The sequence below is a fragment of the Camelus dromedarius genome, chromosome 19, assembly GCF_036321535.1.
Source record: "Camelus dromedarius isolate mCamDro1 chromosome 19, mCamDro1.pat, whole genome shotgun sequence".
Taxonomy (NCBI): Eukaryota; Metazoa; Chordata; class Mammalia; order Artiodactyla; family Camelidae; genus Camelus; species Camelus dromedarius.
The window spans coordinates 23,430,328-23,454,640 of record NC_087454.1 but is presented as its reverse complement, the minus strand read 5'-3'; the positions used below and the strand labels follow the sequence as shown (position 1 = coordinate 23,454,640).

At 43.4% G+C, this 24,313-nt stretch overlaps 1 protein-coding gene across 3 annotated transcripts in view; it reads right to left on the bottom strand.

Annotated features, from left to right (window-relative positions):
* Positions 1 to 6,088: 6,088 nt before the first annotated feature.
* Positions 6,089 to 24,313, bottom strand: part of BRPF3 (bromodomain and PHD finger containing 3) — a 52,367-nt gene continuing 34,142 nt past the window's right edge. For 2 of the 3 annotated variants that reach the window (XM_064476433.1, XM_064476431.1), the window contains exons 14-15: positions 23,455 to 23,513; positions 22,450 to 23,209 (exon numbers count right to left, since the gene is read on the bottom strand). In XM_064476433.1, the coding sequence (XP_064332503.1) occupies positions 23,097 to 23,209; positions 23,455 to 23,513 (172 nt within the window). In that variant the 3' untranslated portion in view covers positions 22,450 to 23,096. Of the gene's footprint in view, positions 6,403 to 22,449; positions 23,210 to 23,454; positions 23,514 to 24,313 lie in introns of those variants that run through there. The other variant, XM_064476432.1, reaches the window with a different exon arrangement.

The window sequence follows — 24,313 nt, the reverse complement described above, 5'->3', positions numbered from 1 at the left end:
GCACGTATGCACACAGAGCTGTGATGCAACCAACCAGCTAGGGTAAAGAGTAGGGTGTGGCTGGGTGGGGTCCAATCAGCTTTTGGAACATGGAGACACTGCCTCCTTCCTGGGAAATCCAGTTGGCCTGTCCAGCTCTGTACTGGGGGCCCTGGGAAAAGGGAGGGAATGGAAACACCATCCCCTAACTCAGACACCTACGCTTCTTGGGAAATAGCCAGAGAACCATACTAAGGCAGTCTATAATCTAGTACCAAATTGTGCAGGACTGAGATTCCTACCAGAATAGTTAAGAGGTGAGGGTGAGCAGCGTCGGCTGGAACCATCAGAGAAGCTATGTGACAGAGCCGTGGGTTGAGGGGTTTGAAGAAGCTGCAAGGAAGAGGAAGGGTATTGGCAGGGAACAGCATGAGCTCTTTACAGAGAGGAAATGGGCATGATGGTGGGCAGTTACACAGGATGAAGGGCTTTGGATCAGGCAAACACAAGCTGAATCCCAGCTCTGCTATTTATAGGCAGTGTGACATGTGTAACCTCTCTGGGCCTCAGTTTTCCTCAGCTATAAAAGGGACAATGATGCTTATGCTGGACGGTAACTATAAAATTTCAGACATGGCTGTAATTATGTCTGACACTTGGTATGTCTATTATTATCAAAGGGTAGTAAGGGCCTACGCTTCTGGAACAGGTGGACCTGGGAGATAAGGTGGAATAGAAAGGTGGGGTCAAAAAAAAAAAAACAAAAGGTGGGATCAGCAGAGGAAGGTGTGATCCATTTGCAACATGCAGGACCTTGGAAGGGCAATGAGACAAGCTGGAGGATGAGGAAGGAGGATAGCACTGCATCCTCCTAGGGATGTTGGCGGCCAGGGCAGGGCGGCGGCCGAAGAAAGATAAGTTAATGAAGCCATTGCCTCAGAGACTCTCAGGACCGAGGAACTGGTTGGATGGGCAGGACGAGTCATAGCTGACACCTCACTTTTAGTCTGGGTGTTGGGAGGGGTGGGGCTGCCTTGGCAGTCTTGGGAAAACTGGGACAGAACTAGGGAAACTGGGTGGAGGATGAGGTTAATCTAAGACATGTCTGGGATGACAGAAGGACACTGGAGCTTTGGAGGAAGGGCAGGGGAGGCTCCAGAGAGGCAGGCAGAGACCCCTGCCATTGAGAAGCAGAGAAGGGTAAGCAGCTGGAGGTGGGCACAGGGTCCCGTTGAAGGAAGACAACCCTGGACTAGCATTCTCCTTCTTGGTCATCTTGCTTTTCCCAGTGAAACAGGAAGCAAGGCCACCTGTTCTACATGAACTGTGGGGGCTGGAGAAGGCTGAGGGCCCACCGCTCACCACCCTTTCAAAGACAGCCCCTTGTCCTGACTCAGCCCCTGGCGCCACGCTCCTCAGGCCTGGCTGTTGGATTAGGCAACGGTCCTCATGGAAGTAAGATAGTCTTTAGTTCCATGGGGACAGTGGAGACCAGAGCAGGAACAGCACAGCCTCTGCGCAAACAAGCAAACTGGAAATTCATGACTGGGCATGAAAAGGCTCCATCGGAACTGTTACTGTGTTCCAGGTGCTGATCCTGGCAGAGTGCTCTGTGCATCTGACGAGGCTGGTGGGCCGCGGCTCACCCATCCTGTGCCTCGGTGTTAAATGACTGAGACGGTTCGTCTCATTTCCCTTTGTTCCTGACATTATACTCAAAGTCCTATGAACTACATGTGGACACCAACAAGAAAGGATCACATCCCAACATTTTTGTGTTTGATTTTTAAAGTCCACTCATACTTCTCTCAGGTGTTTTACACCACGTTAATACTATGCACATGACTCATCGGCCCCTGAGGAAATCGCATGCAAGAAACTGAGACTGCTTATCACACATAATTCCAACAAGACAACCCAAAAGAAATATATAGAAGAATCTAGATTTTCCATAAACATAAGATATGTGAAACCACCCATGACACAGCTCTGGAAGAAAGACGGCATGAGGTTCCAGGTTAGCTTTTCATCAACAGTGCAGCACCCTCTACTTAAATCTTGTAAAATGTTTATTTAGGGAAGAACCTGGTTGTTCCTTCATGTGAGAGAGTATGAAGGTCATGGCATTGACCGTGAATAATCGTGCCAGTAACATTTAACCTGAATCTAATGGAGGCCTAACTTCCAGTTACTTCCACGTACATACATATGTGGAGTATGAAGGAACAAGTTAAATGATGCCAGCTGAGAACAACCAGACAAACTGAAACTGGGGGATGAGCTGGGAGATGCCATTGTTACTACACAGCAGCCATTCCCAGCCCACTTGTTCCTTGCTCACTTTCCTATAAAAGCAACTGAAAAGCAAGATACTTGGTTTCCCAGCCTCCCCAGCAGCTAGAAGCCATCATGAGATCCAGTTCTGGCCATGAGAAATAAGAGGGAATCTGTTGGGTGACTCCCAACAAAGATTTACCTCCTTGATAAAAAGAGAAGGTACATAAGGAGAGCGCCTTTCGCCCCATCCCCCTTTCTTCCTGCTGGAGATGTTGTCCTAGGAGAACATGGAGGATGGAGCTATGGCAGCCATCTTGGACCCAATGGGGAAACATGGCAGACACACTGAGTGTGTTACCTATGGCTGTGTGAAAAATTACCTCAAAACTTAATTCCTTCAAATAACAAATCTTTATGATGTTACACAATTTCTGAGGATTAGGAACCCAGAAATGGATTAGCTGTGGGGGTGGTGGGGGCAGTTCAGGCTCAGGTTTCTCATGAGGTTGCAGTCAAGCTGATAGCCAGGGTTGCAATCATCTCAAGGGTCACTGGGGTGGAAGAATCCACTTCCAAACACACTCTCATGGTTGTTAGTAGGCATCAGTACTCAGCTGGCTATTGATAGAAAGCTTCAGTGCCTCAACACATGGGCCTCCCCACTGGGCTGCTCACAAGATGCTAGCTTGCTTTTCCCAGAATGAGAGATGCAAGGGAGTGAGAGACAGTAAGAGAGATAAAGAGTGTGAACCTCAAATGGAAGCCATAGTCTTTTTATAACACTCTCAGAAACGATAGCATCCCTTCTGCCATGTTCACACCCCTCCCACATTTACCAGGGTTGGTCTGCGTGACCAGAAGGTGGGGATTATTAAGGGCTGATTTGGAGGCTTCTCTGAGGATAGCAGAAGAGAAAGAAAGAGACTGGGTCCTTGAGGAGATTGTTGAGTGACTGCACCAACCCCCAAACCATTTGTACACTTCCTGTCATATCAGATAATTGAATGCCTTTATTGTTGAAGACACTGTGCATTTGATATTTGTTGCTAAAAACCTCATGACTGATACAAGGACTATTAAATATTTCCAGTAAGATGTAGAAATATTATCTTGAGAAGAACAAATTAAAAACATGCCCTTTGCTTTTAGTAAATACAAAAGAAATAATTTATGGTATAGACAGTTTGTTATTATAGTTGAAATAATTCTGATTCATGAAAATTATGAAAATTTTAATCTGAAAATTTCAGAAAAACTTCATTATACCTTTCAGAAATGTTTACCAACTATTACTTTTGCTAGAATAAACAGAATATTTTTTAGAATATTCTAAAAATATTTAGAATAGAATAGAATATTCTTCCTTATTCCTCCTGAAAAACAAGTGGGGTTCTGCAAACTAATTGAACAGTGCTCTGAAATAGCACTTGCCTTTTAAGGTCTGTGACTTAATTTTTGAATACTTGATCAACACATAGTTATATCCTCTGTGGGGTGCAAATGATTACACCTTTCCTAAAAAAGTCAAAAATTAAAAAAAAAAAGACTTAAGGAGAGAAGAGAAAACTTGACACTGTTGAGATGGGGACAGAACTTATTGGCATCCTGTCATGTTGTTCTTTTATATGACCTTGAGGTCATTCATGCAGCCTAAATCATATCTTCTTATCATTATGAAACAGCTCAAACATAAATTGAAGTATCAAAAAGAGAACAGCAAATGTCCATGTACCTACCAGGCAGACTGAACCAATCTTAACATTCCATCACATCTTGGACAAATATTTGTTTGGTTTTTAAGAAATGAAACATCACAGATAGAGGTGAAACCTCCTTTGAACTCTTTCCTAATTTTACCCCCATTCTCCCTCCCATGTTTTTATATTTTTATTATATGAATGTTTTATAAACAATAGATAGTATTATTTTATAAATATTTAAAAATTTCACATAGGCAAATACATTGACCTATTCTGCAATTTGCTGTTTTCATCCAGCATTGGAATACATGGTTCTACTCTTTTCCATGTTACTGCTTTTGGTAACCAATTCATATAAGATATGACCATGGGACAACATATTCATCAGTCTCTTGCTGATGGACAATTCAGGTTGTTTTCAGTGTTTTACTATGCAGTGAGTACCCTTTTATACATCTTCCTTTACGTCATATGGGAACTTCTCAGGGCACACAATGTGGGTGTATCAATTGTATCTATGGGATTTTAGTTTATGGAAGTGACTGAATGAGGACATAAAGAGGCTAATGCCAATAAAAAAATTGTATTACTTACATCCTGGAGACAAGGGGCATGCCATGCCATGCAAGCCTATGTGGGGAAGCACCAGGTTTGGTTAGGAGGAAGACGGGATGAGGGGAAAGCATGACCCAGAAACTTGGTTATGTTTTCTGCAAGAAAGGCAAGGCAGGGCAGGAGAAACAGCTTAGGATTGGCTGGTTTAAAGTGTCAGCAGGCTCTGGACTATAGAAAATGGTCTCTAGGTGTCTAGTACCTAGCCCTGAGTGATTAGGGCAGAGAAATATGGCTTCCTGGAGTGTAAGAGCCAGATAGTGGAGGTTGTTCAGAGCATGGGCTCTGGATCAGTTACTTTGCTATGAAAGGGGTGCTTTCAGCCCTTTGCTATAGCTAAGAATTGGCTAGCCCTGGGAGGGGTGGTCTCTCCCAGCCAGGGAAGCCACAAGTGCCAAAGCATCAAGAATACACACAACAGGAAAATATAGGAAAACAGAGCACTTCTTCAATTTGACTAGGTGTTGCCAAATTGCTCTCTGGAGTGGTTGTGCCATTTTACACCCCCAGGCAATAAGAGATCTAACTGCTTCCCTTCTCTTGGTATTACCAGATTTTTAAAATGTTGCCAACCTGAGGGGTGTAAAATACGATCTTGTTTCACTGATATTTTCCTGATTATTTATGAAGCTAATTATCATCTCATACATTCATTGTCCTTCCAGGATCCTCTTCTCTGAATTGCTTGTTCTTAGCCTTTCCCCACTGGGGTGAGGGCAGGGTTTGCCTTTTGTTAATAATGTGTAAAAGTTCACACTAATATTAGCTCCGCTGAATGCACTGTAAATATTCTCTCCCAGTTTGTGGCTTGTCTTTTAACTTTTTTATAATGTCTCTATAGTACAGAAGTTTAAAATTTTAATGTAGTAAAATGTATCATTCTTTTCCTTTATGGCTTATGTCTTGTGTCTTAAAGTCATAATGATGCCCTCTCATATAAAACAGAGTCTCAGTTATTTTAAATGATTTAACCATCAAGAATAAGCTATTCGTTCAGTCTATTGAAAAACTGTGATCTGGTGGGCAGTTTGGTGCCGTCTCTTCTAAAATAAATTCTTGTAGGAGTTTGTCCTGCAGAAATACTCACAGCAGGCCTCCCCCCCCAAAAAATATATATGTACAGGGTTATTAAATACAGCACCAATCGTAATAGCAAAAATCTAGAAGTAACCTAAGTATCTATCAGGGGAAAGCTAGTTAAATTAATTATGGTGTATATATTCATTTACCATATAATGTAATTCTCTGCAGCCACATAAAGGAATAAGAGAGAACTGGATGTGCTCATGTGGAAAGTTCTCGGAGCTATATTGGTAAATAGGAAAAATTAAAAAAACAAAAACAAAAACAAAACAAGGATCCAAACAGTACGTATAGTATGCTACCATTTATATTGAAAAAGTGGGGAAAGATTCCCTATGTGTATGAATGTAAAATTTCAGAAACAAAATTACTGAGGGTGACCACTTCTGAGGAGGGGGACCAGGGTTTGAGGGTGGGAGGGAAACCCATTTTTCATTGCCAATCTCTTCTTCTGTTTTCATTGTTACTCCCACCATTACAGTAAACAAAGAATTGCTGTAGGTGGTACCATTTGCTGTACGTCGCTGTTTGTTTTGGCATTTGAAATATTCTGAGGTGAAGAGGGCCTTTCATTCCAACAGCTGAGAAGAAACCGAATTATCAGAAGTGGGGCAGGAGACTGGGCATCATCGGGGCGGTTTGATTACATGTGCTCTGCAGCTGGGTCTGAAGGCATACAGGACAGCGCTGGCAGCAACATGCTGGTTGATGAGATCCAGGCTTGCCTTTGCCGGGGAGAGTAGGGAGTTATCTGCGAACCAAGGAGAGGTGGTTGGGAGAAGTAGGGAATGAGAAGTTGTCTGTGGGATGGGCGTAGGGTCAGGGGACAGAGGGAAGACAACAGAAGTTTGGGGGGGGGATCTGAGCCAGTTGGATTCGCCCAGGTCCCTGCAGTCCCAAGACCAGCTGTCTGAGTCCTGCAGTCTGAGCTGCCACAGGCTCTAAGTCTCCTTGTACCATCTGGCTCCAGGGTAGGAAGAGGCTCTACACCTCCTCCCCCAGGGGAGAAGGAGAGCTCCCACCTTAAAGGTACTGACAAGCAATCCTTGGAAGAAATGCCAGGCTCAATCCAGGAAAATGCTCATCCAATGATTGAGAATTAAAGGCATCCTGAGTTTACCCTTATTGAGATTTAAGAAAGGAAAGGGATTGGTTCAGCATCTGTAGAACAAAGACAAAATGTGCCCCAGGGTTGAGTACAACTACCTTTCTCAGGGCAATACAGTGTAGCTGGTCAGGGAGCCGGGCTGTCTGGGTTCAAATCACAATTATGTTGATTTCAACTCTGGAAATTTAGTTAACATCTCAGTGCCTTAGTTTTCTTATGTATAAAATGGGAAAATAATACTTAGAGGGTTGTCCTAGAGGACACTTCCTAGAGGGTTGTCCTGGCATATGGTAAGTACTTACAAAGTACTTAATTCTTTATTTACTGTAACCTTTGTAAATTCATGGCAGCTGACACCCTAGGCAGTGACTTGGTCAGCACGTGGGGGTTGGATGTGTACCTGCGGTGGATGCACATTAGCCAGGCTCACAAGCCTGATGAATAAGCTGTAACCAACCAGTTCATTCACACCAGCCAGGCCGGTGCTTGTAGGTGGATCCATCATCACCTTGCTCTTCTCTCCTCTACCCCTGTGGAAGCCCAGATTATACTCAGAGGCTCCTTGGGGGAATGGGGACACTTCTGTGTTCTCATGTATTTCCCTGGTGGCTCCCACTGCTTGACTGTCAGCCCTGTAGGGGAAGGCACTTTGGTACCTAGGAGGATGGCAATTCATGATTGTCAAACAAATACATGTTGAATGAGGAAATGGTCATCATGTGTTCCTAGTCTTAATCAAACACTGGAAACAATCTAAATGCTCAACAACAGGGAGTTGTTATTAAACTGTGGCCCAGTCACCCCACAAAACCAGTCATTGAGAAGAATAATTATAGTGACCGTATAAAAAGATAGAGAAATGCTTGTAATGTAATCATAGAAAAAACAAAAGAAATCAAAATGGTCTGGGCATGATGTGGCTCAATCTTGATGAAATTTTTGTTTTGTTTTAAATTTTAAACTTAACGTTTTTGTTTTTTTTTTAATTTTTGAGGGGGAAAGTAGTTAGGTTTACTTATTTGCTTTTAGAGGAGGTACTTGGAATTGAACCTAGGACCTTGTGTGTGCTAAGCATGTGCTCTACCACTTGAGCTATACCCCTTCCCCCTGTACTGATGATATTCTGTCAAGTGAAAAAGCAAGATTCTGGAAAAGGAGTATGATATGATGCCACTCGTGTAAGAAAAGGGAGCAAAGAATATGACTTCACTTGCAGTTATAAGCACAAAATACCTTCGACTGGCACACAAGAGACTGAAAACATGGGGGGCTTCTAGGGAGGGGATGGAAAGGTGAATAGCTGGAAACAAGTCACTGACAACACTTTTGTACCTTCTGAATGTTGAACCAGTTGAGCGTGTTTCTGATTCAAAAATCAAATAATTAAAAATATTTCCTGGTATGTAGCAAGGTAAAATAGATCAATGTATTTTTTCCTACTATATTCCTCAAGTCTAAGGCATAATTCTAATCCACATTTTATGGTTTCTGATATTGGAATCAATGGCCATTCTTAATAGTTTCTTGTGGTGTTTTTTTTTTTTTATCTCCTAAAAAGCTTTTACTAAATCAATGCTGAGTCTTAACATTGATAGTATTATAGAGTCAAAGATATATAGTACATAAAAATGTGGCACCTGGAAAGGAACTGTACCAATAAAAACAATTGTGTGGTGGGATTATGGGGAAACTTTCTTTTCCAAAACAGTCCTTACTGATACTTTTACATTATCTTTTCAATAGTTTTTAAAAGACATACTTTAAACTTTCTTCAAGAGATAATAATTTTAGAAGGAGGCACTGCCCAGCACCGGGATGTACACAGCCTGCAAAGCAGCAAACCCATGAAAATCACGACTTCCTCAGCTTAGTTTAGTTTAAATAATTATCAGAGAAAAACGCTGGTCCTTAATTTTAGCTGTGGTTATAAGAAAAGATCCATTGGCCTTGGATTTCTCCTGAGAAACCTACCTTCTGGGAACAGTTTGTCAAACCTGAGACAAGGCTTACTTGGCCACCCGGGGTGCCTATTCCAGCAATCAGTTCAAACCTCAACTTTTCATCATATAACGTATGGGATATACTAACAACTGTCCAAATTGGTGACTTGAAGTCTGCTAGGAATTGACTAGTAGAAAATTTCATGTTTACAAAGTGCTGAAAACCCTTATTACTCAAAGTGTGTTGTATGAACCAGCAGCAGCATCTCATGCCCCAGACCTACTGAATCTTAAGATTCGCATTTTTAACAAGACTCCCAAGTGATTCATATGCACATTAGAATCTGAGAACCACTGTAAACTATAAATTGCAACAAAGGTGTTAGCTGCAGTATTATTAGTGAAAACAAAAGGCTAATAATAATTTCTTAATCTGTTTTCAGAGAACTTCATGTACATAATCACCTCATTTGGTTTTTACAGCAATACTGAGAGCTAGAGTTTTTAAATCTCTGTTTATAGAAGAGGAAATGAGATTCAGAGAAGTAACGTGAAACTTACTATATTGAGTTTTGATTAGTCCTATAGTTTGGGGAAAAGGTTGCCAGTTCATTGTTCAGGTACTCTTGTGGTTTTTCAGTGATGCAGACATTTGCTGTCTAGCCAAACTGGGGGTGAGCCCCTGCTCGTCCCTTTGAATATCATTTTCCAGTTTCTGCTAGGACTGTGCTCCTCTCTCCATGCCCACGACTGTCCTGTCCCTCAGGAGGAGAGAGATGACAGTTCAGTTCACATGGCCAGCCCCTCAACGTCTGTTTATCTGGAGCCCAGAGTGGTCTCAGCCCATGTGTGTGTGTTGGGGTGAGCGTGGGGGTGGTCTGAGGCCAAAGCTGAGGGTTAAGCAGACTCTATAGCCAGTATATTGGATTCCTGATCTGGGAAGCCAGATAGGTCCTTACATCAGCTCTGCAAGGACTTTTTAATTCTAACTCCAATTAGAATAGCCCATTCTATTCAGAGGATCAGGACCAAGATGAGATTAGGCTGTGACTGAAAATAGTTCAGGATTAGTGAGAAAAGAACAGAAGCATTTATCAAGAAACCTAATTATTATTTAAACCTAAGAGTTTATTGTTTAAAAAGCAATTCATCATGTTGGATTATTTACTTTGCTACTTAATGGTTATTTTGTTTAGCTGTTTGATGAAGGGTTGGAGTTTTGTTTCTAGAAAAGATGAGGAAACATATTGCTTTCTAGCTCAATTAATGATATTTAAGGGGAGAGTATAGCTCAGTGGTAGAGTGCATGCCTAGCCTGCACAAGGTCCTGGTTTTAATCCCCTGTACCTCCATTAAATAAGTAAATAAACCTAATTACCACCCCCCTCCAAGAAAAAACAAAGCACAAGTGGAGGTTTAAAAAAAAATTGTGAGATCTCTAAAAAAAAGAAAAAAAACTAAAAAAAAAAGGATACCTATGATTTAAGCCCTTTATTCAGATCATGTAAGTTCAGAACAGGAGCATGGTACCCTGACTGTAAGGAACTTAAGATGAAAAGGACAATCCTGAGCGCTAAGCTCTCAAGGTGAAAATAGCCATAATACATACTAAGTTCTTCCTGAGTCAGTGTTACATTTTTAATGTTAAACAAAATTCTCAAGTGCAATGATAGAACCGTTCTGGAAAGCAATTTGGCTATTTATCAAGAATAGTAGTAGTTGTGTCTTTGGTGAGGCTCACTGCTTTCAACATTTCTTTGAATGAGTTATTCCACTTCTGGAAATTTATCCTAAGGAAATAATCTAAGGCATAGGAAACACTCTAGCCAAAAAAGCTCGCCACAGCACTGTTTTAAATATTTGAACATTGAAAATGCAGAGTAGCTGAGAGTAAGGAAATAGTTAAATGACCTACAGTGTATCCACCTAATGATTTATTAAGTAGCCATATTTTAAATGATGCTTACATTTAAATTATATTTGGTATTGAACTGAACTGTCCCTCTATTGCCTTTGATCCAATATGTGGAAATGGCTGAAATAAAGTTAAAAATGAAACGTGTAAGGCAAAGACTATTTGTAAAGTACCAGCTATAAAATTTGGTCTAAGATATATTGGTAAGGGCCTGCCCAGACTATCATCGTCTTCTCTATCCATCCAAACCCAAAGTCAGCCATCTGTCAAGTCCTGTGCTGACTCCTCAGCCCTCCCTCCTCACAATTCCTATGGTACACATTGGCCCTTGGAATAGGCTACCTTGTACAGTTGGTGTTTTTAGTCAGTACGTGTCTCTCCCACTGGGATCCTTGACATCAGTGACTGGGTTTTAAACCACTTTTATTCCACACAGCATGCAGCTCAACCCTGCACCCAATCAGTCACCAAGTCCCATTGATTTCACTTCCAAGATTTCCTCAACTCTATCCTTTCCTCTCTATCTTTTCACTAAGCCTCATCTCTCACATGGATTCCTGCCACGTTGTAGCAATCAATGTTCTACCAGGGTGCTTCTGGCTGCGAGTAACAGAAAACTCAATTTGGAGTGGTTTAAATAATAAGGAAAGTCTGTTCTTTTTGTTTGGGAGAAAAGCCCTTTCCAGAAAGCTCTTCAGAAGATTGTCCCTTGGGGTCCACTGGCCAGCACTAGGTCACATATCCATGGATGCTTGGAAAGCCATTGTCTGACAGTTTCCATCTCTACAGTGGGAGTGGGCTCTGCCAGCAGGAAGGAGAGAAAGGTGAAGGGGCAGTTTCTATTAGGCAACCACTAGTATCAGCCCCAAACTTCCTGCCTTGGGTCTCCCCACCCCTCTAATCCATTCCCAACACTGCCATTATTTTTTCATTCATTCATTTAATTAATGATTCATTCATCATACTAGTCAGGTTTGGCTAGTTTATGTTCTAGCAAGGGGGAAGGGAGAACACAAAGATCACACCGCCTTTTACCTGCTTCCACCTGAAGGTGATATATATTAAATCTGCTTGCACTTCATTGGCCAAAGCAAGTCACATAGCCACACCTAACTTCGAAAAGGCATAGGGATGAGATCATCATTCATGCTGGGTGAGCAGCAATAACAATTGCCAAATTTCAACAAATATTTATTGAGCATTAACTATATGCTAAGAGAAGTGCTACAGATGTATGGGTTAAAAAAAAAAAACTGTTCTGAAAGGATTTTCAGTCTAGAAGGAATTGTCTACCCTTCTTTTACGTGCTCAGGCTAACATTTAGAGATTTCAGTTGTGCCACCTCTTATATTTTTATTGCATTAAAAAAATAGTTTGGCTGTCTGCCTGCATAGGCTGTAAAACCTTAAAGATGTCTCATTCCTCCTTGTAAACCTCATAGCTAGAATTGTGTCTAGTACTTGTAGAAACTTAATAAATGTTTGTTGAATGATGTATGAGATAAGATGGGCTCAGCTACAGAACAGGAAGCCCAGATGACAGTGGCTTAAACAAACAGGGTTTGTATTTTAACATAGTGAGAAGTCTGATAGCAGCTGCTGGGGTTGGTTTCTCTGTTCAATGTCATCCAGGACCCAGGCTCTGTCCAGCCTTATACTATGATATGTTTGGCTTCTTGGCTTTTCCTCCCTGTGATCATGTCTGTGATCATAAGATGTCTGCCACTGCTTCACATAATATATTTATTTTTAAGGCAGAAAAAAGAAAAACAAAAAACCAGAAGGGGCAGCAGCAGGGAGCTCTCCTCTGGTGACTGCCCCTTATAGCAGGGAACAAAAGCTTCCCTAGAAGCCACCTGATAGCTTATCTCTCACGGTCAAAACATAGATCACACAGCCACCCCCGCTTCGAGCAAGGCTAGAAGAGAGAATATCCAGATTTCCAGTCTCTGTGGTTGGAAATGGCTAAGAAGGGGCTGGGAATGGTTTGGGCAGCCAACCCAAAGTTTCACCACAAATGAAGAATATATGTTCAATAAATATTTATTGGTGGAAGTTCAGCGTTTTATGATCTGGTTCTTTACTGATTTTTAATAACATATAAAGAACTCTCATGACTACTGCATCTAACCAATGTTGGGTGCATCTTCTGCTCATGCTGGGCACTACGGAATTTTCCCGTTCAATCTTTGCAACTCTGTAAACCGGTATTATCAATCTGTTCTACATATGAAGAAACTGAATCCCAGAGTACTTAAGCTGCTTGTCCAACATGTTCACTTACTACTTAGTAAATGATGACACAGGGGTTTGAACTCCAGTGTCTGAGTCCAGAGCCCATGGTCCTACCCTAGAACTTGAGGTCTAGAGGGGAACAGAGAGCTCATCAGACACAAGCCCTTTATTTTCATGGTGCTGAGGCGCAGAATGGGAGATAAACTGTTCAAGGTCACACAGCAAGCTCAAGTCAGAGACAGGCCCAAGACCCAGGAGTCCTGACTCCCAAGCCATGGTTCCTTCTATTAGATTGGGCTGCCGCTATTTAGAAACCTCACATTAGTTCACTGATCTTTAAAAAGACAAAAATGCTAAACTTGGGATCCTGTGGACAATTTAGTTTTAAAAAAAATGCATCTGACTTAAGAATAAGTTGTATCCTTTTTTGGAGTCAAAACTTAGTGATTAGTTGGTTCAAACTCTTTAACCCATCTCAGTGGAAAGTCTAGTCTGTACAGAATTTTTCAGTTCTCAAGAGATAAGAAGAAGGAAAGAATGTAATGGTCAGAGTCTCAGCTGGGACTTACCGAGATTACTTCAGATTCCAAGCTCATGACCCAGAAATGCCTTATTTGTGGTGTTTAAACACATCCTGTATAACACAGCCTTGGGAAGCTTTTGATAGAGTAAAAACATGTGTATAGTTTGAATTCCACTTCTACCACCGACTAGCTGTGGGACCCCATGACCTAGGCCCATTGGGAGAACTGAGTGGAGCTGATGTACAGAAAGCACCTGGCACAAAGTGGGACTCTCGAGGCATCAGTTCCCCTTCCCCTGCCCTCTGGCACTTCCCCTTCGGACTTGGGGCTGAAATACCGCCAGCACCCAATTTAGCAAGCAGTGCCTACCTTGTCATACCACATCCTGTTTCAGAGGGTCAGAGTGCTTTTTGTCGACAGCACTCAAATCTTTCAGGGGAAAAAGTTTGCTTAAATTGAAAAGTCATTTCGGTATGGCATTTAAGAACCTAGAGCATCAAGGTTATAAGCAGAGGCTCTTGAATCACACAGAGGCTCTGTCACTGCCTAACTACGTGTGTAGTTGTGTAACCTCCTGTGTCTCAGTTTCCTTCTCTGTACAATGGGGGTAAAACAGCACCTGCCTCAGGGGGCTGCTGTGGGGGTCAGATGAGGGAATGTGTGTCCCACTGTAAGCACATCATACAGGTTGGCTGGAGCCTCGCTAGATCCTTTAATCTGAGACAGGCTGGGACCTGGGACCCTTTACTGCAGTGCTTGCACCTGAATGTCTCCTCAGCAACAGCAAACAAAGAAACAATAAGGGAACTAAAACTACATGCGTGAGCAGTCAGGGCAATTATGAACAATAATATAAAAAAAGGCCACGAGCCAACTGCCACTTCTGAGATGCCAGGAGCAAAAGCAGGGTGATCCCTGCACATGATCCCTACACACAGCACCACCAAGGGAGTGGGCAGATCACCTAAGTCGCCCCTCTGGCCTGACCCACCGATCCACCCCTACCCTCACCCTGCTTAAGGAACCAGCCCACCCGGCAGCTCAGGGAGCCAGCAAGGGAACCTGTTACTTGTTTTTGCTCCCTTGTGCTATAGCAGGAGTCCCAGTAAAGCCTTGCCTGAATTCCTAGTCTGGCCTCTTATAAATTTCTATTGATTAAAGAGTCCAGGGACCCAAAATGGTGATAAATCTCTTCCACAGAGTTTTTCATGAGTATTCAGTGTGGGTTAGACAAAACATTTTCTCTGCTTCTTTCAAGCACAATCAGGCAAATGACAGCACATTAACAGTGGAGTGGGGCCACATAGCAGGCAGCAGCAGGGTACCCAGGACTGCAGGGCAAGACTCCTGGGTTCGAGCTCTGGTTCTGCCACCATCACTCATGTGTCCTTCTGTTCTCTGGGCATCAATTCCCTGCTTGTAAATTCAGGGGTTGTGGGAGGTGACTGGTTAGGTCACTCCTGGCCTTAGATGTCCGTGCTAATCACGGCCATCCAAATGTCTTCTCGGAAGCCTTAAGTAACCAAGAATGGTAGGAAATAATAGTTTAGTAAAGGTTTAGAATTCTGTAATTTGGGCTTGAGAATGAAGAACTCTTTCAAGATCTCCTCCCAGAACAAGAAGAGCCAATTAGGAAGGAATAGCAGCATTCTCCTTGGGCAAACTTAAGGAGTCTCTGGCTTGTCTTCCTTATCCTCTCATCCTGCCCCTCCACCTTCTCTATCCCTCCTTGGACACAATGTGATTTCCATCCTCCACTTTTCCCCCAGATACTACCATAAACTAGCTCTCAGATCCTTCTCCACATGTTGAAAGAAATTCATTCAACAAACATGAACATTCACTGAATATGCCTGGGCAGTGCACCAGGCACTCTTCTGATGCCAGGACAGAGCAGGGGACCAAGGCACAGTACCTGCCCTCATGGGGCTGATGGTCTATGGGGGCAGACAGAAGCAAGAAAAGTAGACAAGTGAAATAAAAGGTAGAGCAGGTGGAGTTGATGGAGAGCTGGATTGAACTGGGCTGGAGTTTTGCCGAGTATTATCTAGCAGACTCAAGGTATGGGAGTGGAGGGTGTAGACAAGAGAGGAGCCGTGATAACTAACCATGGAATTGAGGCAGGGAAAGGAGGGGAGGAGGGATTTGAAGGGGTCAGTGAAAGGTGGTGAAGTCAGTGGGCTATGGGGCCCATGGGAGAAAAGGTTTGAAGAGAGGAGCTAGAAAGAGGTTTGAATGTGGGATCTTTGGAGAGTTCAGGGCTTGAGTGTGGAGCTGCGAAGAGAGCCCACACTGGGGGAGGTCCCTGGGGAAAAGGAGGCTGAAGAACAGGGAGGCCAGAGAGTCAGTGGATCAGGCAAGTGGATGGCGAAAGCACCACGATGTTGGGATGAGTTGGGGAGAGCACAGTGAGCTGGGAATGAAACTGAGCAGGACTCTTTAGGACCCTCTCAGGTATATGAGCCCCCCTCCCATGTCCCCCATCTCTTGAGGTAAAAGTCTTTGCTTCAAGCCTCCCCTCAGTCTCAAAAGGCCGGCTCAAGAGTTAATGATTAGGAAATGTGAACACACAGAAACAAAGAATAGCTGTTGGGTTGGGAAACTGGTAACAGTTTAGACTATAAATCAGCCACATAGCAGAGTCACTGAACTCCCAGCTCCCTGAAAGATAGAGATAACAAGGTCTGGCACACATTCCTAAGTTGTTTTTATAGAAACCAGACCCCTACCCGCCTCCTTCCCTGCCATGAAAACTGCTGATGAAAACACCTGAGGCTGGTTGGGACCAGAAGGTTGAAGACACTGACTCCTGAAACATCACCCTGTTACTTCATCACCAACCAATCAGAATAATATCCTCGAGCTGATCAGGCACCCTGCAATCCACATCCCTAATGTTGCCTTTAAAAATCTTTTCCTGAAAACCATCAGGGAGTTTGGATTTTTTGAGCACACGCTGCCTGTTCTCCTTGCACAGTGCCTGCAACAAACACTGTCCTTTTCCTTCACTACAACCTGGTGTCAGTTGATTAGCTTTGCTGTCTGTCAGGTGAGTGGACCCAAATTCAGGTTCAGTAACAGGAGCTAAAATCCTCAGAGAATTAGTAAAATAGTGACAGTGGTGGAGTCATATATAATAGGTGTGACTTAATGTTACTTTTGGGGAAAAACTCTTGTTTTTAAGAACTACAGAGAGGGACAGAGCTGTTTATGGAGTGAAAAGCAGGCCTGAGCATCAAAAGATTGAAAAACACTTGGGAATATCTTGTTTTATTGAGGATCAAAGCTGTCAACTTAAGGTATATAACCCTACTTTTGCAACCCTAAGCAGCCCTAAACTAGTGAGAAGGTGTTTAGGTTTTTAACAGATGAAGGACCTTCCTGTCATCCCTGAAATACCAAGGAAAGAGCCACCATTTCAGCAGAGGCTTTAGATAATATTATAATGATAATTTATTAGCATCATATATTAAACATCACTGATTAAGAAGCAAAGGTGCAGATGAGTTAAGAAAGTGGGCTTTGCCAAGCTCTGCTTCTTACCACTCATTTAACGTCACTTGTAGCACAGGGATAAGGGCACCTACCCTTTTGGTTTCTGAGAAGTAAATGTGCTAGTATGTGCAGAGGTTGCCTGGAACGTGTGAGGACTTGACAAATGTTGGCTAGATATTCTAATCTTTCTAATCGTCGTTGGCAAATAAACAAGAAAATAAATTCAGGCTTTGAAGGCTCCGGCCATTAGTATTTCTGTGTATGAAAAAACAGCCAGAGAGTAAGGCTGAGATAAGAGTCCCACCTCTGCTAATCATGTGACCTTGTGCAAGTTACCCAAACTCTCTGAGGCTCAGTTTCAGGGTGGAAGAGGCATGATAATGTGATAATACCTCCAACCCACCTGGACTATTGGGAGACTGAGAATAATGAGTTTAAAGGGCTTAGCTGAAAAATGGTTGCTGTAGCTGTTTCACCAGCCAGGGCTTTCTACTCCCCAGATTAGCTTCCAAACTTCCTGGAGGACATGTGCAAGTCATCTTTTCCTTTCACATATGATGCTCCAGGCACCCAGCCCATGGGAACCCTGTGCCTTCAGGATACCAGGTCAAAGCAGTGTGTGTCGGGGACTAGGGTTGAGGGGGGTGTCCTGAGTCAAATGCAATACAATGCTTCCTTCATGCTTCCTCCCAAAGAAAGAATCCTGCAGACCAGCTGCTGGGCTCTCTGCTGAACCCCACATCCCATCATCCTAGGCTGCACTTCTTTACTCAGCAATTAAAAACAATTCTCAAACCTAAATGTGCATCTGAATTGCTGCAGATCAGATTCCTGGGCCCACCCTAAGACCTCACTTTGCCCACTGAGGCCTCTAAGATGGAGCTCCAGTCACATCTCCAGCGCCCAGTCCCACAACATTTACACTCATGTCTCTCCCCAAATTACTCACTGATTCTCAAGCACACTCAAACCTTTCCACGTTCAGCCTCCAGTCTTCTGATTTCAAGGGTCTTCCCATCAAGAGAGATTACCCCACTTGCCTTTTTAAATGATGCCTATCTCGATAGATACAACTCAACTATCTCCTCCCCCAGGAAGCCCCTCCAATTTGGGCTTCCTTCGCCTTCCTCTGGGTGCCGTCAGACCCTTGCATCTACCATAGTTATTAGCATGGCATCTTGAATTAGAAGTCCTTGATACCAAGGAAAACTATGACCCACAAGTGCATGAACATCGGCCCCAATCTGTCCCAAGCACCAAAGAAGTGTCACTGTCCTCCTTTTATAAAGAAATGAGGCCCAGGCACATAGAAGTTTGCCTGGGCAGCCCAGCTAATAGGTGCTGGGCTGGGAACTGTCCTATGTCTTCTTGGTTGTTTTGTGTATCTGTTGCCCTGCCCGCTCTGAGACTATCCACTCTGTGAGGGCTGCCATCAGCTTTCTTTTCCTCTCCTTCAGGGCCAGGCAAAGTCTGGCTCCTTGGGGAATACTATTTCTTGAGATGGGGACAGCCGTAGCAAGGAGGAGCTGGGCTAGGACCATCCCTGAGGAATTTGTGTGAAGGTGGGGGGAGTAAAGGGGAAACAGGTTGGTTCAGAGAAAAAGGGGGAAGATGAGCATCAGCATCTGAGAGAAAAGGTGCTGTGGTGAAACCTGACAGGGCAGATACAGTTTCCATCCTGGAGAAGTGGAGGAATTAAGGGAATTTGCCAGAAACAGATATGTGCCAGGCCAGAGGGTAGCAAAAATTGTCTTCCATTAACAGATACACACTACTATATATAAAACAGATAAACAAGGACCTACTGTATAGCACGAAGATCTATATTCAGTTCCTTGGAATAAGTTATAATAGAAAGGAATCTGAAAATAAATTATATGTATGTATATGTATAACTGAATCATTTTGCTGTACAACTGAAACTGATGTAATTCAACTACACTTCAATAAAAAAGAAAATAAAAAAAGAACTGTCTTGCATTTTCATCCAAATGTCTCAGAAGGTTCCAGGTAAGAAACCTAGATATAGACTCGCCCACATACAGATGCACTTTACCACTGATATACAAAGCTATTCATTGCAGAATTGACTGTAAAACACTAGAACCAATTTAATGTCTATCAGTAAGGAATTGGTTAAATCAGTCAGATTTTCATATGATAGAACATTCTCCAGCTCAAGAAAGAGGAAGTCCTTACTGCTCTGATATGGAACAATCACCAAAGTATATTTTAAGTAAAAAATGCAACGTGCATAATTAGAGAAATAAAATGTAAACAACAATGAGTTACAATCTCACATGATCAGTCTGGAAAATTTTAAAAACTTATAATGCAAGCGTCGGCAAGGAGTGAAGCAAAGGGAACTCTCAAACAGTTGGAAAGTGTGTGAATTAAAACCACCACTCTGGGAAGCAGTTTGCCTTGAAGTTGACAATGTGTGTTCTAGGCCCCTGCAAGTGCCCCCAGGGAAATCTTTACCCTAACCAACCCCCCAAAGATATACACCAGGAAAAACAATCAAGAACATTCACACCAGTGCTGTTCCTAGAAGCAAAAAATTGGAAGCAACCCAAATGTCCTTAAATAGCGTAATGAAAAATTAATCGTGGTATCTTCATACAGTGGAATTCCATACCAGAGTGAAAGTGACTGTATCAGGACCAATGAATCTCAGGACTGTAATCTAATCATGGGTGGGATGCAAGCAAGTTGTAGAAGATTCCATGCAGTACACTTCCTTCTCTTCAAAATCCAAAAAGTGTAAGACACTACACAATATTTATTGTATGGTGATATAAATATAAGGCAGAGGGAAAAAAAAAGCGTAATGGAAAAAAAAAGCATGATAAGCATAACATTCAGGACAGTATTTAGGGGAAGAAGAGGTGGGGCTGGAAAGGGCCACTTAGAGGATTTTAAAAGCCCTGCTTCTTTGTCAGGACAGGTGTTAGGTACCAGGTAGCTTATTGTATTGTGGGTGCTTTTTTTTAATTTATACATATTGTATAACTACTATTTTTGTCTACTCACTATTTAACAAAAACAATTTTTAAAAATGAGGCCTAGACCAATATGAACAGTATGATACCATTTGTATAAAAGAGGGAACACATACACACAGGTGCACACGTACGCTGATACTAAACTACCTCTGGGAAGTTACACATGTAACCGATAAAACTGGTTGCTTCTGGGAAAAGAATTAGAAGGCTGGGGACAAGGAGGGAGATTTTCTTGAATTTTTAAAATTTTGAATCACGTAAATCAACTGAAGTTAAAAACAGTAAATAATAATAAAATTTGAAGAGAGAGAGAGACTGAGAGAGGGAGTCAGAAAGGGGAGGGAGAAGGGAAGAGAGAGTATAAGGGAGGGAGGAGGAATGTCTGGGTTCTGGCAGCCAAAACCTTCCAAGCCAAGAATCACAAGTGGAGCCAGAAGCCCTGTGGGATGGCCCAGGGAGGTCTGTGTCCTCCTCCCTCAGCCCAGGCCGACCCCACCACACTCTTACGCCTAAGGACAGAGTTGGCTTCACATGGTTGCCCACATCAATTGGGCTCAGCAATCTTGTTTCCAGAGCTTTGTTTCTAAACAAGGCTCCCTCCCTGGGTCTCTTCATCTGACCCTACGGTCTTATCTCAGACCTTCACCCACCTGTGATCTGAGTAATTCTTTTGAAGTCACTCCAGTGAGCCTTCATCCTTGATGGCTCTGAAGTGTGTGTCTGTGTCACCAAGGTCAGCCAACAGGAAATAGGCCATTTTCATCCCCTCTTTAATCCTCCCCTCAAGGACCCAGTGTCCTTTGCTCTACTGCCTCATCAAAACCTGCCCACACATTCTTTATCTCCACAGGATACCAATAACTCAAAGGAAACGGGGATCATGGGCAAGTCTCCAAGGATCATGGCCTTGCAGGCATCAGCCAGTGGGCAAGAAAAGTTTTGGACACAATGTGCAAGGGATGCCTTCTGCCCTGCTTGTGCCTGGGTTGCCTGAAGACTGAAGTGTTCCCAGCGTAGGTCTGCATTAGTGAGGAGGCCTCTGAGGCTGGGCTCCTTCCCCCAGAACACAACCACCAGGGGTGAGGAGGAGGGGGCCAAGGAGGGGGCCCAGGAGGGCTGTCTTACTCTGAATTGAGAAGTACCTTATTCTCCAAACAGCCAAAGCAGGAATCTGGTTGGGCACCACAGTACAGCTCTCCTATCTCATCCAGACCCTAAATGGGGGTGGGGGTTCCCCAGCTGGGCTAGGCGGACACTGACTGGGAAGGAACATGAGGAACTTTCTGCGGCACTGGAAATGCTCTGCATTTTGATCTGGGTGGTGGTTTCATGGATGGATACAAATGTAAAAATTCATGGAGATTAAACTTACAGTCTGTGGACCTTAATTATTATACGTAAAGGTATACTGAAAACAACAAAAATATTCTTGGTCTGAAGTTCCATTGCTCCAGCCCCCTGACCTGACTACTCAGCTGCTGGTTTTGCCTTCAGAAGAGTGTGTCCATCACTCTTGGAGTGACCTTTTATGCCAGGTGCTGGTGGCTGTACCAGAGGGCAGAGAGTGGGAACTTCTCAAGCTGGAGAAGAAAATATATGAAGTTTGGGGGCCTCCTCACTCAAAGGTGTTTGAATATGTGGTGGGATTTGGTCCAGGAATTATTTGAGGGAAATATACCCTAGCAAAGTTCCTGGGATAGAGATATTTAGCTCCCATTCAATTTCAACTGCAAGAGACTACAAAACAAAGGGAAAAAACAGAACAACAATAACAGGCAATGGTTGGCTTGGGCCGATTCACGATACTCGGCAAGTGAGGAAAAGTTAAACTGGGGCGGAGGAGCTGTTGGGCCTTGTGTTCCAGTCATGCCGAGAGCTTCTGCAGTGATGGCAGACAGCTCCCCGCTGATTCCTCAGCTACCTAGTACAAGAAAATAAACACACACTCTACCAAGAAAACACATGAGACTGTTAGGAATTACATTAAAATAGTGGAAATGGTTATTTCTGGGTAATCAGAAGTCTTACTTTCTCCTTTGCACTTTAAAAAAAATTTTTCAAATTAGATAGCAAAGAACAAGTTTATAGTCTCTTGTGACCAGCTCAGATAAAAACCTTCGGGGGTCCTTCTGGACTGTGAAGCTGGCAGAAGAGGCCCTCCCCTGGGCCTATGTGCATCCTACACTCTTGCCCATCAGAACCATCAATGTTGCATCCCTCAAACTGCCTCTAGGTCCCCAAAAGGGTCCAGTACAAAGCAGAAAGGAGGAGGAAGGAACTCAGACACTGCTTCAGAAGCAAGGGGAGTTAGACTGAAACCCACTACTTCCCACCAGCCTAACAGGTGCCAAGCAAAGGACCCACAATGTTCTTTGAAATAACAACACAACCCTTATGAAATTGGAAATAATAAGCTTTTTCTACTCATGTAGCCTGGGAGTCCTGGCCCTCTTAAGAATATTAAAATTGTAGAGAATACTAATCTCTCTATACAATATATACAATATAGTATGCAATATATAAAAATAACATATTAATACATTTTAAATATACAAAAAACCTATATATACACACACATACATACATATATTTTTTATTTCCACCCTTGAAGGAAAAGGATAAGCAGAAGGCCACCCTCAAGTGCTTAGGTCAAGTTAGAGGTCCCCCCCCAGCTCTGGCCCAGCAGACACACACCTCTCTGGCCCCTCTTCCGCACCACATGGTGAGGCAGAAACTTCTTCCCCATCTTTTGGAGAAACAATTTCCCTCTCCCAAAGACCTCCTTCCCTCGGCAAAGGCCAGACTGGCTGCAGCTGGCAGGACCGGATGTCCCCACACACTGCCCTACATATACCGTGGGAGGGCTTGCAGAGCCAGGAAGACAAGGCCCCCGAACTGTATTTCCCTTCAGCACCTGTCCTAGAGCCTGGCAGTCTTCTCTCAAAGGCAAAGCTCACAGATAAGCCAGGTCAGGAGAGCCAGGTCTGAAAGGCAAATTCACACTCAAGTGTTAATGGCAACTACTACATTAATGGAAGTGGCCAAGCTGACCAGGGTTTTGGCAAATGCTTTTAATGATATTTTTAAACGTGTTTGGAAAGTTGAGATTTTCTATTCCTAGTCAGAGTGCCCCTATATGCGCCAGTATCATAATATTTTAGACCTGAGTCCATGATTTTTAATCACAACATTGATAAAATTCATTAAGGAAGCTTCTACTCACCTCAAGGGCTCTGAATATATGGGTGTGAGAAGAGCAGAGTGCTGAGTTCTGGGTTCTGGTCCTGCCCTGCCTCTTCCTGCTCTGTGATGCTGAGCACACCTGATGTGCCTCTCTCTGTGAAGTGAGTTGGGGGTGATGGGGTTGCTGGATGATCCTTAGGGCTTGACACTGTCTGCACTGAGGCCCTCCCTGGGGACAAGACCCCTCTGAAGGTGCTGTTTCCATCCTCTGACTCCCAACCCCAGCCTCTAAATATAAGGGGACTTCCTCAGCCCCGTCCTTCCCCCTTTCTCCTTGGACATTCTCCTAACTGTCCTGCTGGGCTCCAGTGGCCCCACATTTCCATCTTCTCTTCCTACCTTCCACTCGAACTTCAGGCCCAGTCCCATCTGCTTGCTGGGGGTTTTCTTCAGATGTCCTGTAAGCAACACAAACTCATCAAACATTAAACTCTTCCTCTTCACCCACGAACCCAGTGCTGGTCCCTCCAGCCACACAATGACCCTGCCTTAACACTCCTTTTTGACTCTGGTGTCTAATTAGTTGCCAAGTTCCAATCAAGGCTCTTCCCTATGCAAAGCCTTCAATGGATGCTGCCACCTACCATGTACTAATGCCTTGCCCTGGCTTCAGTGTCCTCTATTAAGGCAGTCTCAGAGAGGTCCAGTACCATGCTTGAGGACACACAGCAATTGAGTGACAGGGCTCTTAATCCCAACACACTGCCTTGCCACTTAAATGAAACAGGATGGTGGTTAGCCCAGAGTCGGAATACGCACCATACCTCCCTGAGGCCTCTTTTTGCTTAAACTGCTTCATCTACTTCTCTTTTTATCCTCACCTGCTAAAATCCTACCCATCCGGTCATCTTCCCTTTATTTCCAAAATGTTTTATATGGTGAGCTTGTAATTTCCTTCTAAATTGTTTTTATAATTCAAAACATAAGTTCATATATAGGGATTTTTAACCCCATTTTCTAAGGCTTGAACTAATCGCTTCATTCTTCTGGAAGCCTTTTCAGAGTTGTCTGTGATAAATCAGGTTGTTAGCATCCTGACACTAGGGGTGTACAGGTTTGCACCCCCAAAACGTAACACAAGGACTATCAGTACATTAGACATACTCTGTCAATGTTATACCAGATTGAGAACCTTCACACTTTAGTGACTTCAATGACAAGAATTTCAAAGATCCTGTGGAGGAGGTGATCAGGAGAC